The sequence below is a fragment of the Cucurbita moschata genome, unplaced genomic scaffold, assembly GCF_002738365.1.
Source record: "Cucurbita moschata cultivar Rifu unplaced genomic scaffold, Cmos_1.0 Cmo_Scf00020, whole genome shotgun sequence".
Taxonomy (NCBI): domain Eukaryota; kingdom Viridiplantae; phylum Streptophyta; class Magnoliopsida; order Cucurbitales; family Cucurbitaceae; genus Cucurbita; species Cucurbita moschata.
Window position 1 is genome coordinate 1951485 of NW_019268536.1, and position 18440 is coordinate 1969924.

Sequence of the window (18440 nt, forward strand, 5' to 3'; positions counted from 1 at the left end):
AATTTTTAAAAAAAAAAAAAAAAAAAAAAAAAAAAAAAGAGTAAAAAGTACGAGAAAAGTTGAAGGAGTTTCTTAAGCCTTTTTTTTTTTGTAGTACTTATCATTCAATCAATTGTTATTTGATTATAAATGCATTTTGTGGTAATAAGATATTGCACTACAAAAAGCAATCGAAATTTTTCATGATGCCATCTCATGTTGACGCATGTTCTTCAGGATAGTGGCGTATGCAATACTGAATGCTGGTTGTTACCTTATTTCAGGTAACATGTGTCACAGATTACTATTGCTTGTCATCTGCATATCCAGTTTTCATGATGGAGTTGCCTTAGCAACGGTGGTTCAGCGTCGTCTAGTTTTGCCCATGAGAGAGCAGGCTCAGTCACCTAGTAGTGTGGTCTTCGATCCCATAGAGATATCACCTGCAGTTATCCCACAATACCCTTACCCAAATGAATCTCTACCTCCAATGTATCCAACTTTTCCTACCAGATATGAACCAGTTTTAACGGGGAGATGCCCTGTAAATTTTTCTGTTATATCAAATGTTATGGACAAAACAGCATCAGATTGTTCTCAGCCTATGGCAGCACTTGTAGGGAATGCTATTTGCTGTCCACAGCTAAGTAGCCTGCTCCATATCTTCCAGGGTTTCTACGGCTTAACGTCCGAACAGTTGGTTCTGCAAGAGGCAGTTGCTAATGATTGTTTTTCAGATATCATTAGTATCTTAGCCAGCAGAGGAGCTAATCAGACAATACCCTCTCTTTGCTCCGTCAAATCTTCAAATCTCACTGGCGGGTCATGTCCAGTGACAGACGTTGCGACGTTTGAAAAATTAGTTAACGTAAGCAAATTATTGGATGCGTGTGATACTGTTGATCCTCTCAAGGAGTGTTGTAGACCAATATGTCAGCCTGCTATCATGGAGGCTGCACTTCAGATATCTGGAGGGCAAATTTCTACTGATACAAGTAGTAATGTAGCAGCGCAGCCTAATCATATTGACTCGATAAATGATTGTAAAAGGGTTGTTTATTCATATATTTCCAGGAAACTCTCCTCAGATGCTGCCAACACTGCATTTCGAATATTATCTTCCTGCAAAGTTAACAAAGGTTTGATGCTTATCAGTGTTTTCTATTTGATCTTTATATCTTCACTAGAGTGCTTATACATAAATATTCATACCAAAATACGACTTTTAAGTATGCGAATTCCGTTTTAGCAAAGATTTGAATTTCTTGTGGTTAAACTAAATTGGGGAACAGCGTTCGTTACCTTTTAGATACATTATTTTGGTTGCACAATTATTCCTTTTATTGTTCTTAAGGTCTTCTTGAAGGAAAGAAGAAAAATAAAGAGAACCTAATTAGAACACGAACCTGAATAATTATAACGGACATCCATAAAGCAAGACGTACGAGTCTTTGGGTTCAGCTGATTGACCATTTTTCTCAGTCTTCTTCCCCTTTCCTACTAACAGACTGTGCTTGTCAAACTTATGAACTATTACCTTTTACCTTTCCTTATTCCTACTCCATGCTTTCTAACTTGAAATGAGTGTTGTCTGTGCAGCTTGTCCTTTGGATTTTGAGCAGCCTTCAGAAGTAATTAAAGATTGCCGCAACGTTGCTGCTCCGAGTCCTGCATGCTGCAAGTCATTGAATTCTTACATTGCGGGGATCCAAAAGCAGATGTTAATTACCAATAAACAAGCTATAATCTGTGCAACAATGTTCGGATCCATGTTGCGAAAAGGTGGGGTTATGACGAATGTTTATGAGCTGTGTGATGTCGACTTGAAAGATTTCAGCATTCAAGGTAATAATGCTACTGCATTGTTAGTCAGATTTTCCTCCGTTGTAACTGTTTCATCTTGTCTAACATTCCAATTTATTTATGTGCATCTGCGTGGAATCGAAATGCAGCCTATGGACAGCAAGGTTCGCTCTTCTTCTCCGTTTCGAAGCTTTTTTCTTCTTATTCAAGTGATTGATCCTTGCTCTATCTTCCTCTATCAAAGAACCTATGAGTAATGTTTAGTGCAACTTGTTGGTACTTGGAAGATATTTCCAAGTAACATTTGAGAGATTGAAAGACACAAAAAGAATTTAATGTCGGAGAATTTAGATTGTCGTTCAACGCATTTCAATGGAGTCTTGCTATCGTCTTTTCGTTTTCTTTTTCAGCGATGAAGAATTAGTATTACAGAAACATGTGTTGAAAATTTCTGAGTTGCATTATTTTCCAAATTTTAGGATGTCTTCTTCGGAGCCTGCCTTCAGATCTGATATTTGACAAATCAACAGGCTTTAGTTTCACTTGTGATTTGACCGATAACATTGCAGCACCATGGCCTTCATCGTCCTCAATTTCGTCGTTGTCTCTTTGTGCCCCTGGTAATTGATCGAAAAAGTTACTTACAAAATTTCGACGTAAGATTTTGATTGGTCGATAAGTTTGACGATGTCTTTGCCTTGTATTGTATTTGCACAGAGATGTCATTGCCTGCTCTACCAACATCTGAGACTAAGAGAAACAATGGTGGTATGTTTTGTGTTTTGTTTGTTGGCTTACATTTGAAGCAATGGTCGAGTTTGTGTTGATGTGAAATGATATTGATTTGCAGGCCAGCGAGAGGAAGGATTGGATTTCCCAATGCCCATTTTTTTTTTTTTATTATGGTCACTGCATTTTTGTACTGAGTTAGATTTTTAGATGAGATGATGTTCTTTGGTGTTCTTATGTGGGAGTTGGGGGGTAAGCCATCTTCGGGAATTTCACAGTGGATTTTTGTATGTATATTTTCAGTCTTTGTATAGTAGTATCTCTTTTTTTTTTTTTTTACTCTCTCTCTCTCTCTCTCTCTCTCTCTCTCTCTCTCTCTCTCTATCTCTCTCTCTCTCTCTCTCTCTCTCTCTCTCTCTCTCTCTCTCTCTCTCTCTCTCTCTCTCTCTCTCTCTCTCTCTCTCTCTCTCTCTCTCTCTCTCTCTCTCTCTCTCTCTCTCTCTCTCTCTCTCTCTCTCTCTCTCTCTCTCTCTCTCTCTCTCTCTCTCTCTCTCTCTCTCTCTCTCTCTCTCTCTCTCTCTCTCTCTCTCTCTCTCTCTCTCTCTCTCTCTCTCTCTCTCTCTCTCTCTCTCTCTCTCTCTCTCTCTCTCTCTCTCTCTCTCTCTCTCTCTCTCTCTCTCTCTCTCTCTCTCTCTCTCTCTCTCTCTCTCTCTCTCTCTCTCTCTCTCTCTCTCTCTCTCTCTCTCTCTCTCTCTCTCTCTCTCTCTCTCTCTCTCTCTCTCTCTCTCTCTCTCTCTCTCTCTCTCTCTCTCTCTCTCTCTCTCTCTCTCTCTCTCTCTCTCTCTCTATATCTGATATATATATACACGCACGCACTAGAGGAGGTGTATATGGGTGTTAACTCTCGGGGGGACGGCTCGGTGATTTATTGCATTGTCTGAGGGTCGTTTCAGTTTGCAGGATTGCTTTGATCCGTTACACATCAGCTCCCTCGAAGATAGACTTGTTCTCTCAAAGCGATCTTGAATGAGAAACTCCATGCTGTTTTTCTTTGAGCAAGAATCACAGCATTACCTTACCTTGCAAGGAGAATGGATTGCGATGAATAGATACGAAGGGGCTTGGCATTTCACTCTTTGTTGTGGGGTTGTCACGGATTGGCGCCTTTGCAACAGAAGTTCGTCGAGGAGCCGAGTGACATGCTGCCCCTAACTTAGGTTGAGACCTTTTGAGATTCTTCATAAAATCAAGATTTGGGTTCAAGCAAAATCAAATTGGCCTAGTCTTATTGTACATATATTCATGTTTGTTTTCGACATAGTCTTATTGTACATATATTCATGTTTGTTTTCGACAAAGTGTCAAAAAAATTCTACATATGTATTATATCAATAAGACCAGGCACGACATATCATTAAGCTCATTAAAATGGATTATGAACATCAAATAAGTTCTCTTTTTTATAATTTTTAGTCACTATTTATAATTTTGGTTAGTATATAAACATATTATTGAAATTTGAAGAACAAAACGTGTAAAATAAACACAAACATTTAATCATAAGACGTCAATTAAAGAGGAAAGAAGAGATTTCAAACATGCTCACTCTCCACAAGTCATTTTTTTTCCTCTGTTTTATTCATCATCAATCATCCATCACGCACAAATAATAATGCTAAACTGAACCAGTAAAACTAACTTGTATTCCAGATCAAAGACAGCTTAGTTCACAATTTCATATTATGGTATTTCTCAGACTCCAGAACGAAGAACGAAGAATGCAACCGAAGCCATGGCAGAGGCAGGGATCTCTGCTGAATCTTCCTGCTATTACAGGCTAGGGATCACCTCAGTTCTCTGTCCTGTTAAGATCTTCCATGTATTGTAATAATCGAAAAGCTGCAGAGATGGCAATTTCTTGAAGATATTTACTAATTATAAAGCCTTGAGGAAGGAGAAAAATGAAGCTTAGTTACCTTCAAATATCAAGCAACTCTGTTCGTTTACTGGGAACCATTCCCCCAAACATTATCCCACGGAACATCAGGAGAGGCCTTCGGTCCCTCGATCGAGTTCTGGCCTTGATGAGGATGGGGGGCTCCAGGAAGAGGAAGCCCATCAGGACCCACATTTTGAACCTTCCTAGGTTTTGTTTTAATCCCAAGCAGTCTCAAGACGAATCTAGCAAGCTCTCCATATAACATACCAGAGCGGTCGAAAAGCTGTCACAGGAATAAAATAGGGAGTAGATGTTAAGTTCTTTATGAAAAATTGATATATCTACACCATCTATAGCTCAAGGTAGCAGCTAGCTAATTACAAGTAATTACACTACTGCTGACATTTTGGCTGATTGGAGGGGGTTTCTTGCAGCCTCCTTTTGCAAGTGGCTTTCTTCCCCCTCTCTTTGCTATATTCCACTGATCTCATAAAATGTTGAGTTTGATATCCAAAGCAAAAAGGTTCCTTAACCAAAAAAAAAAAAAAAAAAAACGGTGTCGTGAAAGACAGCAGCCAGAGAGCTTAAGCTACCACAGTGTTTCTTCTGTTCGGGCCTTGTTTCGGATCTTGGAAGGGAAAAAAGAAAAAGAAAAATCATGTAATCCGCAACATGGTAATATCCAGAAGGTTTTTATGTAACAGCCCAAGCACACCGCTAGCAGATATTGTCCTCTTTGGATTTTTCCTTTCGGGCTTCCCCTCAAGGTTTTTAAAACGCATCTGCTAGAGAAATGTTTTCACACCCTCATAAAAAATGTTTCGTTCTCCTCCCCAATCGATGTGGGATCTCACAATCCACCCCCCTTCGGGGCCCAACATCCACGCTGGCACTCGTTCCCTTCTCCAATTGATGTGGAACTCCCAATCCACCCCCCTTCGGGACCTAGTGCCCCTTGATAGCACACTGCCTCGTGTCCACCCCCTTCGAGGCTCAGTCTCCTCACTAGTACATCCCCCAATGTCTGGCTCTGATACCATTTGTAACAGCCCAAGCCCACCACTAGCAGATATTGTCCTCTTTGGGCTTTTCCTTTTGGGTTTTCCCTCAAGGTTTTTAAAACGCGTCAGCTAGGGAGAGGTTTCCACACCCTTATATAAAGAATGCTTCTTTCTCCTCCCCAACGGATGCAGGATCTCACATTTTATGTGTGACAACCACAAGAAACTAGAAACTATAAGACGGCTTGCTACTGCAGCTTCTTGTGTTCCATCTTTCTTTATTATGGGTGGACTTAAATACCAGTTTTGACTTTCATGTTTCGACTTCGAAATTTGAACATCTACCATCACTGTAGATTTAAATTCCAGTTTTCACTTTCATGATGAAACATCTACCATTAATGTTGCTATCATGATCTTTACGTTTTAAGTTGGTGGATCCTTAAATAGGATTCATTCTTTCTCTACAAGGAACAAAAAAATGATTCATTCTTGTTGGTAGTCAGCACAATCTACAAAACATTTATAAAGTAAGGGTAGTAAGTCAAAAGGCACATGCACACCTGAAGTAGTGCAGTCATGAACATATGGAATGCCTGTGTGTTCTGGTCAATAAGAATAGATATTCGACCAAAGAAGTTCACGACACCATGCATCTGCACAGAAATAAAAAAGGCGAGACTTCAGGAGTCGAAACACGAACCTCAGGTACTTGCAATCAGAAATATGAAATACATCCAGAAAAGGACCAGATTATAGAATATGGGAACGTCTTTATTTCAAATACATATTATCCTCGTGAAGAAGCGAGGATATACAGAAATTTTCATTTCAAGTCATCGAAAAAAGTTAAGAAATAATTAGTAAAAAATAAACGCTTTCAGAAGAATTATAAGAAAATCATATTTGGAAAAACAGTATTGCCGTGTACAAAAACGATCCATGGCTTCGTTTGAAACTAAGCATTCTGTCAACTTGACAAAAACGAACATACGAAGGTAATAAACATCAGAACAACCAAAAATGGATGAATAATGGTGACGATAACAGAGAGAAGTAAATCACGTACCACTCGCAGAAATGACATCCAAAATCCTGGAGGAGATGAGGGAGGACCGTACGGGTCATTTGGATCTTGACCACCATAAGGACCACCCATCCCCATTCCATAGCCACCCATCGGACCTCCAAGGCCGCCACTGTTATACATTCCACCTCCATACATACCGCCACTTCCGTACATACCAGAAGATCCATAAAGCCCACCATAACCTCCTCTATACATGCTGTTGTTTCCATACATTCCACCACCATACATTCCTCCACCATAAGAAGACGAACCATACATTCCAGAACCGTAGAGAGAATTATTCATAGTTGAACCATAAGCTGCATTAACAAAAACACGATATAACCTCAGCTTCCGAGGAAGAATATCACATGGGAAAGCAAACATCAGTAGCAAAGAGGCGAAAAAATTTAAATCATAACCTCCTCCTCCTCCATAGCTGGTATTCCCATAGTTTTGCTCCCAAGGCCTTGTTGGAACAGGCCTGCCAAGTGAGTTCCTATTAATAGCAGCAGTACTATCAGAACTAGAAACAATTTCCCCAGGTTTTGCAGTCCCCGAAGCCTCTACAACGTCGCTTGTATTGCCAGCTGATGGGGGTCTAAAAGGTGCTGGACCTGATGATCCCCCTACTCGTTCCCAGGGTTTCGGGGGAGGATTAGAAGCTGCAATAATCAAAAGAACGGTATAAAACAAAATTAACTGATAAGCGAAACAGCTCCCATTACAGACCAAGATAATTTCCCCCCGTCCCTTAGCGTGTTGATTGATTCATATCATAATCTTGAACATTAAGCCGAGGCGGAATCGTCTACATAAACACTAGAAATCCATCAACAGTTCATCCAATCTCATCTGTTTACAGAGCCAACGGTATGAACACAATCTAGCACAACCTAATTCATTCATCCATTGAAATCAATGCAGCGCAAAGATCAAAACAGTGCACCCACATATCACAAAACCAGACACCTTCAAGAACGCTAAACTGGATACAAGATTGGTCACACCACTCAACTTTTCGGATTTTAAACCAACAAGAAAATACAAACCTAATACAAACAAAGAGAAGCAGCGAAAACACAATCTAAACGAGAGTTTTATCACCCAAGAACAAAAGGGTATGCGATTAAAACGCTGAACTCTCTTTCGTGAACCCAATTAGCCAAAGAAAATCCATCAAATTCCAAGACCCAATATATAATCCACAAGAAATCAAGAGTCCAAGCAGAGAAAACAATAACCACAAGCCGACCTCAAAGACTCCAATAATGGTAATGATGGGAACAAAAAAAAAAGGAGGGAGATAGGGATGAATCTCGCAAACCTGCAGGCTGAGGCTTAGAATCCATAGAAATCGGTGAGAAATTGCATCAGAAACGGGGAGAGATCTTCTCTCAAGGGGTCTGGAACAGCAAAAAAGGAAAAAATGTCAGCTTATGGGCAATTTTTGTTGCTGAGAAGGATCCATATCCAATTCCAAGTCGGTCTCATCCTCCGAATTCCCTCTTTTTCTAATCTTTTTTTTTGTTTTTTTCCTTTTTTAAGTTCGGAAGATTCAATTATTTCAAAATTTTGCAACAAATATTTTCATTTTTGTATCTCATTTTTTAGAAAGCATTTTTAAAATTATGTAAAAATAATTTGGAAAACAATAAAATATACATAAGAAATTTTAAATTTTTTAGATATCTAATAACCATTTAGTTGTGAAAAAAAAAGAAGCAAATTTTGATAACTAAAAAAATTGATTTAAGAATTTAATTATTTAAAAATAAATAAATAACCCTCGTAAAAACATTAAAAAGAAACGCGCATAAATTTATCAAACAAAAATCTTAAAGCGAGAACATTATTAAATAATGCGTCATACCCCAAACTCCTACGGGAGGCACTGGGAAATTGCGCGAAAATCCGATGAAGCAATGTCATGTAGAAATAGCCGGGACAAAGAGCCGTGATTCCATGAGGGCTAACTCCAAAAGCCCGTCCTAAATTCGAAATCAATAGGAAAGGCAAATCCCTTATGATACACCACATCCAGCTCAATTGAGATTCGAATACGAGAACTTTATATTAAAGAAGTGAAATGACACTTCTGTCCTTTTTGTTTTGTTTTGTTTTGACCAGCTGCTTGAAAGTAGAAAGCATGAAGGATCCCCTGTACTACCAAGGAAAACTCCAAGAAACCAGGAGGTAACAGCTAGGAAGATTGTCTCTTTTATGTCCCCCTCATTCATTAGTAATTGAACATGACAATTAGGGTACCGATTAACGAAGAATGATCGGCAAGAATCAGTCAAATCTGCTCACCAAGATGAACAATTTTTACATTATTTTCCTTGTCCAGATACCACAGCTACCAATTCCAAACTTTATTTAGAACTTACATTACACCAAAAAAATAATCACATTGGATATAAACTAATTTCTATCACCTCTTCACTAATGTAATGCAAACATGATTACAAGATATAGCCATTTTGAAACAGGATGCTTCCTAATTCTTCATCTACAAAGCTGTTCGACTTACGAGTGAACGGCCGTGATTCTAATTCGGTATGAGTCCGTGAGCTCACCTTGACTCGACCCAAACGTTGGAGTGCTTTCAACTTTCAGAACCTTGAGAGGCCTGAAAACAGAGAAGAGATCAAAAAGTGTGGAAGAGAAAGGATGTATATGAAGATACTTTCTATGTATCGGTTCCCGATTGAGAACCGTGATGGTTTTGAGTGCAGCGGCATGATTGACCTTCCTTTCTCAGCAACTTGTTGATGGAAATACTGTAGAAACAATGGTCGAGTCTTTATCGAACTGTGGAGGTATCAAATGCTTTTCATGAACCTCCAGATAGGTAGCAGCTACTGCTGCCAGAACTGCCCACGGCACATGTGATATCGCGTACGAGAAACTTCACGTTTCTGGTGCCGATCTCGTCCATCACCTCAAGACATTCCTGCATGTCTGAATTGCTAACTAGCATCACCCATTCTTTTTCGTCATCGAGGTATTTGAGCTGGAATGTCCCCTGGTTTAATTTGAATCTCTTGCCAACTTCTTCATAGAGCTGGAGATATCCTAAAGACGGATCAAACTTGAATCGAACCGTGTCTTCTTTGTATGAAGCTTTTACAACGATCTTTGAATCACTGTCAACACAGCTAGTTTTTTCTTGCAAATGCTTCCTCTCCTCGACGCTCTGACCGCTGGACGAACTCCCGTGGATCAATAAGCCAGAGCCATTCGATGAGTCCGTCATGCTTGAAGTAGTTGGCTGGTAATGTTCATTCATTCCATCGCTGCCTTCCCACATGGTTCCCACCCCGTTGGCAGCCCCAAAAGAGCATGACCTCAAATTATTCTCAACAAAATCCAATCCGTTGCCTTTTCTAGCCGTAACACTACCTGCGGCATTCCCTGGGACATCCCAATCCATCACATCCAGGCCAGAAAGCTGGCATGATGCAGCATCTAACCCAGTGGACTTTGAACCTTCACTACAATCAAGCTGGCAAACACTGGGTTCCTTCTCAGGAATAAGAAGACTCCTCGACGAGTTTCTTTGGTCGTCCATTTCCAACTTCACGGGGGGGTTCTGACTATCGAAAGGGATAGGAGGAACTGAATTTACATCCCGAGGTAACGGCTCGAGGTTTATTATAGATGGATTGTTATCAGAGAAGAGAGGACTGTTCTGCCCATTAAGCTCTGGAATAAGAGAACCGGCTGCCATAAGACCCCCTGTAGTTGGATCAAACTTCAGTCTACACTCCACCCCCTTCACAGAATCGAGAACCGTCTGTATTTTCCCCAACGAACGGTTTACCTTGTTTATTTTACGGGAAGGCCACCTCAGAATCCCATGTTGTCTGCATATTCTTTTCAGGGTTGTTGGGCAAACTGTAAAAGCCATTGAAAATGTATAATCCATTTTAGAACGAACATACTTGAAATATTTCTTATAAATATTTTGATCTATGCAAGTCATGAGAGGATGTTAAAGGTTAATAGATTTTCATCTCTAGTTCATACTGCAACATTCTAATGTTGTTAGCAAGTACCCATCGTCCTCGATCACAATAGCTGGGGTCATTTTTTTTAGTTCTGTTCGGTCGTCCAGTGTTTATTGGTCATTGATTTTTAGTCTTTTTTTTCTATACTACGAGTTATTAATGAAACAAAAACTGAAAGAAAGAATCTGCAGGCTCACCACCAATGCTCTTCGCTGCATCCTTGAGACTCCCAGAAAAATATTGCTGAAGAACGCTAAAGCTCACGTTTTTTTCAGCTGTGCTACGTTTTTTGTCCGCCTGCCTCCGTGTACCATTAGTCGTCTGCTGGATAAGATGCATAAGAAACTGTTAAAGATAAATCCGTTACCCGTTTGTAAATGTGCACCAAGGAAAAAGGCGCAGAAAATTTCACCCGTAAATTAAATTATACGGTTCAATAGTCGAAATGGAAAATGCACCACGCAATGTGGGAGACACAACAAATTTGAAATTCAATGCCCATCTGCCACTTCAAAGTAAAGGGGGATGCAGCAGCCTTATAATACATTCCTATCCAGACAATGCCATCCATTTCAAAATCAGTCTTTTGTGCCTCTTCAGCTTACCACCTTCCTATACTCTAAATTAAGTACAGGAACAGTTATACTAAAAACAATCTAAGAACAAACGGGTGGTCATGGATAGGTGGCCAGGAAAATGAGTGATCAAAGCTCGGTAACGGCCCAAGCCCACATCTAGTAGATATTGTCCTCTTTGAGCTTTCCCTTTCGGGCTTCCCCTCAAGGTCTTTAAAACACGTATGCTAGAGAGAGTTTTCCACACCCTTATAAAGAATGCTTCGTTCTCCTCCTCAACCGAAAACCCCGCACCTCTTCCCCCCCCAAGGCACCTAACCACAGAGAATATCAAACAGCTAGGGATGGTCTAGACATTCAAGGATGTACACAGCAGATAATTTTACTGTAACAGATATACACCTTCATCCTTTTGTATAGGATTAGTGTAATAATTAAACAGACGTTTCTTGATAGGTCCAAATTATACGTACAATCAGACTGTCTGATGCAACGTTTTCCATTGAACGCCCCCAAATATCTACATTTTCTATTTAACACCAGCCATATATCTACATTAATCACGATCAATCATCGAAACTGGGTCCAATCCCTAAAATGGCCTTAACAGAACTAGGGAGACCCTAGCTGTTGCAAATTGTTTCATTGTTAAGTAAAGGCGATTTCAGATATTTTTTGTGCAATTAAACAAACAATGACCTTAAAAATGAAAGATTGAGATGTTAAAATGAGATGATTAATAAACAAAAGGCAAAATGGCACCAACAAAGGAAACAATAGAACATGGAAAAAATAAAAAATGAAATGAAATGAAATAAATAGAACGATAGAACAACAAACAGGATCACAGAAATAAAATAACCTGCTTCTTAGGGCATTCCGCTTTAGTTCCATCATTTATTGAGTTAGATACCCTTGTTTCACTGTCTGTAACCGTAGACTGTGAGTTTCTCCTGGACGTAGTTGCAGACTTACCAACCATTCCACTCTGGAATCCAGCATCAGGATCCTTGGCCCCCAATAATTCGTCCTTTGAAACTGTTCTCAAGCTCCGGCACATTCTTTGCATGGTACCAGAGAGATTGTTCAATAAAAGTTGCTGTTCTGAGCTTCCTTTCATATTGACAGGTAGAAAGAATTCGAGTATATAATCATCAGCACCAGTGTATGTGCTTCTCAGCCTGATTGCAACGGCAGCATTCAAACCAAACTTGCGTGCATGATGGACCAGCGGATACTCATTAATATTATATGCCTTCACGTCAGGATAAAAGAAGGGATGATTAGATTGAAGAGCTTTCCCAACTATCCCTTGTCCTTCTTCAAGATGATGTTCCATACACGCATGCACAAATCCTTGAGTTGCTTTGTCATTCACATAACACGCTGTTTCCTCAATGCATAATACAGATTTCCCCTTTGGGCTGACGTCGTTCTCCTTCACACGAACTCTAGCAGCCTCATCAACAGCTTGCAAGGTATAACAGCAAGGAATCCAGGTGAGTGCCAGAGGTAGCCTATGTGCATGACATACAGCGCGTAGCACATCTGTTATCTCTGCTAATACAGATCTCTGGTTCTGCTTCAAACACTGTAACAAATATTCCATTGATATCACTAAAGATGTAAAGGTGCAGATGTTAAAACTATAATTGAAAAGAAATAAAACAATATAAGTAGAAATCTTTCCTTTTTTTTTTCTATGACCACCAATGTTATCACCTTTTTCCAACAATAAGGGAACCTTTTCACTTGAGAGTATCTACATACTACTAAAAGGAAACTGCAGAAAAAACTAACATATATTGCAGCCAATATTACCTGAGGATATAGTCGAGGCGGTGCAATAGTTCTCAAGCTAACAATCTGCAACAATCATGGTCCAAAAAAATATCAGCAACAATAAATCCCTATGATATAATTACTCAAAAACTCAGAAAAGTGGACTGCTAGAAAAGTATCGCTAGACAACAGAAAATTCCATAGAAGATGAGTTGTTCGAACTGAATGAATTAGTTACAGATTATAATCATGTTCAACCTTTAGAGAAACATGTCATGTACTTATCAACGAGCTCTCATACCTATCCTTACTGAAATGCTTATGCATATTGGCATGATATGCGTCCGTATAAACTTTAAGATGACAAAGGAAAATATTACCTTACCTAGCGGTAGAAAACTTCGTCATAAAAAAGAACAAGAAGAAACGAAAAGAAACCACGTGATAAAAACTTGAAACACTACCTCAAGGTTCACATGATATTTATTAATGAAGTTTATAAATTTATAATTTTTTTAAAAATATAAGCCAAAAAATAGCAAAAAAACAGTTCTAAGTTTCATGCTGGATGGAGGTCAAACCCCAAATTGAATAATCAGAAACCAAAAAATCTGTCAATTCCCTTCAATTTAATAGAAAGGATGGTGCATTGTACTTCATACTCTTCACCACCAAGAAGGTTTTTTTTAAATAAGAATTGATCCCCAAGAAGTTAGCTTCAAGTAATCAGAAACAATTATTTGTGACTATCGCATATCAGGTAAGTTATAGTATTTGATTGAATGTGAAGAACTAACCTCCAGCGCTCGGGAAACAATGTCAATCTCTGCATCAAAATTGGGCTTCTCCTTTGTAGTAACAACTTCAAGTACGGCACAGCATGACCTTTCAAGTTCATTACTGAATATTGGTAAGGCAATTGATCCATAAACCTCATGACCGATTGCGTGTTCCATTCTCAGATACTCAGCGTCACTGTAATATCTAACATTTGATGTCCATTCTGGAATTTTGGAATTGAAAACACGACCAGGAAGTCCAAGGAGAGAACCCAGTTTCCCTTCTGCAGAGAATGTATACCACCTCGATACTTCACGGTACCCAGTGAGCATTTGATCGAGCAAATACGGCTGATCGGTGGTGCTCAGGTAGAATTGGTTTCCATGCTTCATAGGCACCCAGACTTGAGCCAAAATACCTCCAGGTGAAGACTCTTTAAACAAGGACAATGCCCTCAGCATTCTCTCATCAAGGGACCAACCAAGCGGCCTAGAAATCAAACAACTATCCATGTCTTGGACGTTATTTGAATTCGAACCTGATTCATTTGTGTTGTCCGAAACATCAGATACCCCAAATTCAGTATCTGGCTGCTGAAACGTAACCTCATCTCCACAGGTAAAAGAATTCGCCATGGAAATGGAAGCTCCACCAAGTTCATTCAGAGGAAGGATTTCATGGCTCCCCCCTTCTGGGAAAGTCGAGCCCTCCATAGAAGGGCAAGTACTCGTTGGCGGAATCGACGAAATTCCACAAGAGGTGAAAACCGGATCCATTACTGCACAGTTGTTGCCCCATCCTGCATAAGTATCAAAACTCATCAGCTCTGAGATGCTGTGGAGCACATCTTCAGGACTAGGAATCCTCATTCCAGCGTCAGTAAAAGTCAGAGCATCGGCCTGAGTTCTGGAGGGCCCCCAATACCCCATCCCTTCCTCCTTGGATGGAAAGGGGTTTTCCATATTGAATAATCAACAACAATCTCAGAAATCAAATAGCAATTGATGCTATAATTCCATCCACCGACAGCGCCCAAAACAAATACTCCTAAGCTTACTATCCTTCTCCGCCATTACAAAGTTGAGAAAAACATCCATTTATATCCCCCCACAAGTTCTGATAGATTAACCCCACGCACATAACTACAAAACTATACTTCTCCAAAGATTCCCCAAATACCAACAAAATCGAGCTAAATCGAAGGACCAGGGTTCCACCGCAAAACACCACCCTTATCTTAAGTCAACAAAATTCCAGGAAAAGGGGAACTAAATTCAACATCGGAGTACCCAAAAAATGACGGATGCTACCGCAAATCACTGACGAAGGCAGCCAAAGGTGTGAGTTAAGAGTAATCGAAGAAGAAATAGCGCAGAGTCAGTTACCGTCTGAGAAATCACTGAAACCCTAGCAATCTCAGCAGAAATTCACAGAATTCCAGGAATTAGAGATAGGGATGGGGATTGAGAAAGAGAGAGAAGGACTTCTCCTCCATAAAAGGGGAAACCCAAAAAAACCCTAAAAGAGACATTGCGGCGTGGAATGTTTGGATCAGAGCGAATGTGTTGGAATTGGGTTACCTGAAATAGAAAGGTTTGTCGCCATTGAAGCTGCTTTTGGAGAAATTCTCAAGCTTTTCTTCTTTCAGGTGGAAACAGTGAAGAAAAGAACCTTTTTGAGCAATAGAAGCAAAGGATTTGCAGAGACTCAGAATCAGAGAGAGAAAATTGGGAAAGTAAATATTGGAAGCTTTTGCTTTCAGCTTTCTTTTCACCTCCTTTTTCTTGATCCATCCAAATTGTGGAATGCCCAATGCACCTTGAAATTACAACTTTGTCCTCGACTTACTTTTCTTTAATTTTTTTTTAAATATATTTTTTAACGTACATATTTATATTAATTCTACCGTCCCATTTCTTAATCATAACTTTATAGTGCATTCACGCTTTCTCCGCTCACAAGGCGTCGTCGTGCAGTAGGGTTCGAAACTTCATTCCGCTCATGTGACGTGCTATGTTTTCCATGATCTTCATTCATGAGTAAAGAGTCCTATACATACGTTTGTGGATCGTGATTTCACGCATTAATCCCTACAAATGTGTACAGTAGGAGGATTAGATACAGATAATCTATGAACTGTGAATAGTCCGTCCATTTTTTAAAAAATTTACGTCAATATATGGACAAAATCGTCTATCAACATCTTATAAATTATTTTCTTTTAACATTAATTTTGAAAGTTGACACATATTTTTGCTCGAGTAAGGATTTTTTTTAGTTTTTACCAAATTTAAAGACATTTTTTCAGTATTATTGAAAATTTTAAAAATTTAAATTTTTTTAGACAAAATAAAAGAGGGTAAAAGAGTAATTTAGCGAAGAGGAAATGTGGAGAGCAGCGTGGTGACACGTGGAAGTGGATTTCGATTAAGATTCAGTGAGAAAGGGATCTCATTCCAATTCCCAAACGGGAAACTCCCATTCCCATATCTGACGTCATAAAAAAACTTATTATTATTATTTTATTTTTTATAATAAAAAAATCCAAAATTATTTCTCTATAATTTTAGGTTTTTTTTTTTTTCAAATTTATAATAGTTTAGTCGCTAAATTAACCGTAATTATCATGATTTGAATAATTGTCCATGCATTTAATAAATATTAACATAAATTCATTTTAGCGGAAAAAAAAAGTATAAACGTCATGTTTGTGTCATATGAGTTGGGTTTAGATCTTCAACGGAATAAAAATTATTCGAATTTATCTCGTGAGTCCTGAAAAATTTAAACTTAGGTATTAACCATACAAGCGTGTTCGTTCAAACAATCAAGTTTATTTTTTTACTTTTCTAAAGGATAAGGAATTTTTCTATGGAATATTTTTGTTGGAGAGTGTTAAAAATTGGGCACGAGAGCAAAAGAATCTAATTCAATTCATTTAGTATGTTTTATTAAGAGGGGAGAAGAGAATTAACACTTCTCATATCACGTTAAGCCTCTCCAGCTCCGTTGGGTGTCGGAGCCTTGGAAGCGATATCGATTAACACATAGGGAGTGGTTGCCCGGGTTTCTCAATCCATCGGGATACTCACTGATTTTAAGGAGTTGCTTTGGCTGATTGGCAATGGTTCTTTAGATCGATCACATAGTCGTTTGGCTTCCACTACAGTTGACCTCTCTTGTTCTACTTTCAATAATACCATTAAATTTAGAAAAAAATTCATTAATGTCCTTCAAATTTTTTAAATACCCATAAAATTCTAAAAGCAGCGTTAATATTTTCTTTAAAAAAAAATAATTTTTTTTAATCATATTACATTACCATGTCATAATATGAATTATAAAGACGTGGTGTTCATAGTTTAAAAATCAATATTTTTGTAAATATTTTAAAAAGAGGAATCTAATATTTTATGATATTAAATACAAAAAATCATATTATATGAAAGATATTTTTAGACGGTCAAACACAATTCGGTTACTTAAATAATTAAAATTAATTAGTCATCCCAACCCACTCGAAATTAAAGCGGAAAAATCGAATTAGGTGTGGATCCATTTTGATTTTAAAATGTGGTAATCAAACCATTAAAAATAAAATACAATATAAATTGACTAAGAATATGATCTTATTGTATAATTTAGATTAGAAAATAATCAGTCAAGAAATATGGGAGTGGGGAAAGCTTGCAAACCGTGTGGACTATGGAATCAAACTATATAATAAAAAAAATATGAAGATATCAAACTATATAATAAAAAAAATAAATAAGATACCGATATTGGGCCTTCTATTGTATAGTTTTCGAACATGGGTTTCATTATCATTGGAATAGGAACTGGGACAATCACAGCCGTCCATCTTGATTCCTATATCAGATTTGATTCCCCACCAAGATTCCATGGTTTGGCTTGAAAATATTCTCGCAATTATTTTTAGTTTTTTTGTTAATAAATTATTTGAATTCGAATTCAACACTTTGGTCTCGACGTTTTCTTGTATCCAGTGCGACATGGTCTCGACATTTAACACGGAATGTCTCACTCACATGCATTCTATAAAAATGCACAGGAGATCACCTAATATAGAATGGTCGCTCTCATTTGGATGTGACCTCAGTTCATTCATGTACTCCTCTAGGTGTCACAACCTCTATTGTGGTCACGATTCGATTTTAAAAAATCCTATTTATAGCGGATTGTTAGGTTAGCAGGGTGCCCCAGTTTAGAGGATTGAAGGACTTAGCGCCATGTGGACTGGAGCATTTATAACAACTTTAGTCCACGGCCAACAGATATTGTCAACTTTTCCTTTCAGACTTCCCTCAATGTTTTAAAAACGCGTATTTTAGGGAGAAATTTCCACACCTTTATAAATAATGATCCACCTCGCATATGGAATCTTAACCTGACCATCGACATGTAATCTTACAATCTCCAACAAATATGGAATCTTACCATCCACCTCGCATGTCGAGATTGAGTTTGTTTGCTTGCATCTCTTCTAACTATATTCTCCAACTTTCTATTACGTCTCGTGTTAACTCTCATTTACCGTCCACTCATCTCGATCGAATTCATTTTCAAAAAACAACACAACTTCTTAACCCGACCATCGACAGTCACTTAGTCAACGAAAAAGGAGAAAAGCTCGGTCGGCGGCTCGAGGAAAAACAGCAGGCTGAGAGAAGCTGCCTTTTTTTTTTATTAATATTGAGAAAGCCAAAAGGTCGTTCGATTAATTAATCACAAAACATTCTTTTAAATATT

General features: G+C 38.5%; 3 protein-coding genes across 9 annotated transcripts in view; 1 reads left to right on the forward strand and 2 right to left on the reverse strand.

Annotated features, from left to right (window-relative positions):
* The window catches only part of LOC111457653 (uncharacterized GPI-anchored protein At1g61900-like), a 5043-nt gene extending 2195 nt beyond the window's left edge, over positions 1-2848 (forward strand). For all 3 annotated transcript variants that reach the window (XM_023099984.1, XM_023099986.1, XM_023099985.1), the window contains 6 exons: positions 264-1118; positions 1579-1824; positions 1932-1946; positions 2262-2402; positions 2500-2550; positions 2633-2848. In XM_023099984.1, the coding sequence (XP_022955752.1) occupies positions 264-1118; positions 1579-1824; positions 1932-1946; positions 2262-2402; positions 2500-2550; positions 2633-2721 (1397 nt within the window). In that variant the 3' untranslated portion in view covers positions 2722-2848. The remainder of the gene's footprint in view (positions 1-263; positions 1119-1578; positions 1825-1931; positions 1947-2261; positions 2403-2499; positions 2551-2632) is intronic.
* A 1253-nt stretch (positions 2849-4101) lies between these two features.
* Positions 4102-8025, reverse strand: LOC111457856 (peroxisomal membrane protein 13-like). 2 transcript variants are annotated; one of them, XM_023100271.1, is made up of 6 exons: positions 7848-8025; positions 6943-7185; positions 6521-6840; positions 6015-6107; positions 4488-4733; positions 4102-4373 (listed from the first exon to the last, which is right to left on the reverse strand). In XM_023100271.1, the coding sequence occupies exons 1-5, from the start codon at positions 7870-7872 to the stop codon at positions 4515-4517; spliced, it is 900 nt and encodes a 299-aa protein (XP_022956039.1). In that variant the 5' UTR covers positions 7873-8025; the 3' UTR covers positions 4102-4373; positions 4488-4514. The 2 variants fall into 2 exon arrangements, with proteins under 2 accessions (XP_022956039.1, XP_022956037.1); XM_023100269.1 differs by having other exon boundaries at positions 4102-4410; positions 7848-8023.
* Positions 8026-8807: 782 nt separating this feature from the next.
* Positions 8808-15434, reverse strand: LOC111457485 (protein NLP9-like). Of its 4 annotated transcripts, none has more exons than XR_002712938.1 (6): positions 13688-15434; positions 12930-12974; positions 11971-12699; positions 10731-10857; positions 9272-10420; positions 8808-9152 (listed from the first exon to the last, which is right to left on the reverse strand). XR_002712938.1 is itself a non-coding variant. In XM_023099702.1 (6 exons), the coding sequence occupies exons 1-6, from the start codon at positions 15273-15275 to the stop codon at positions 9357-9359; spliced, it is 2772 nt and encodes a 923-aa protein (XP_022955470.1). In that variant the 5' UTR covers positions 15276-15434; the 3' UTR covers positions 8808-9356. The 4 variants fall into 4 exon arrangements, 3 of the variants coding, with proteins under 3 accessions (XP_022955470.1, XP_022955468.1, XP_022955469.1); XM_023099702.1 differs by having other exon boundaries at positions 8808-10420; positions 13688-14469; positions 15251-15434; XM_023099700.1 differs by having other exon boundaries at positions 8808-10420.
* Between the last annotated feature and the right edge of the window lie 3006 nt (positions 15435-18440).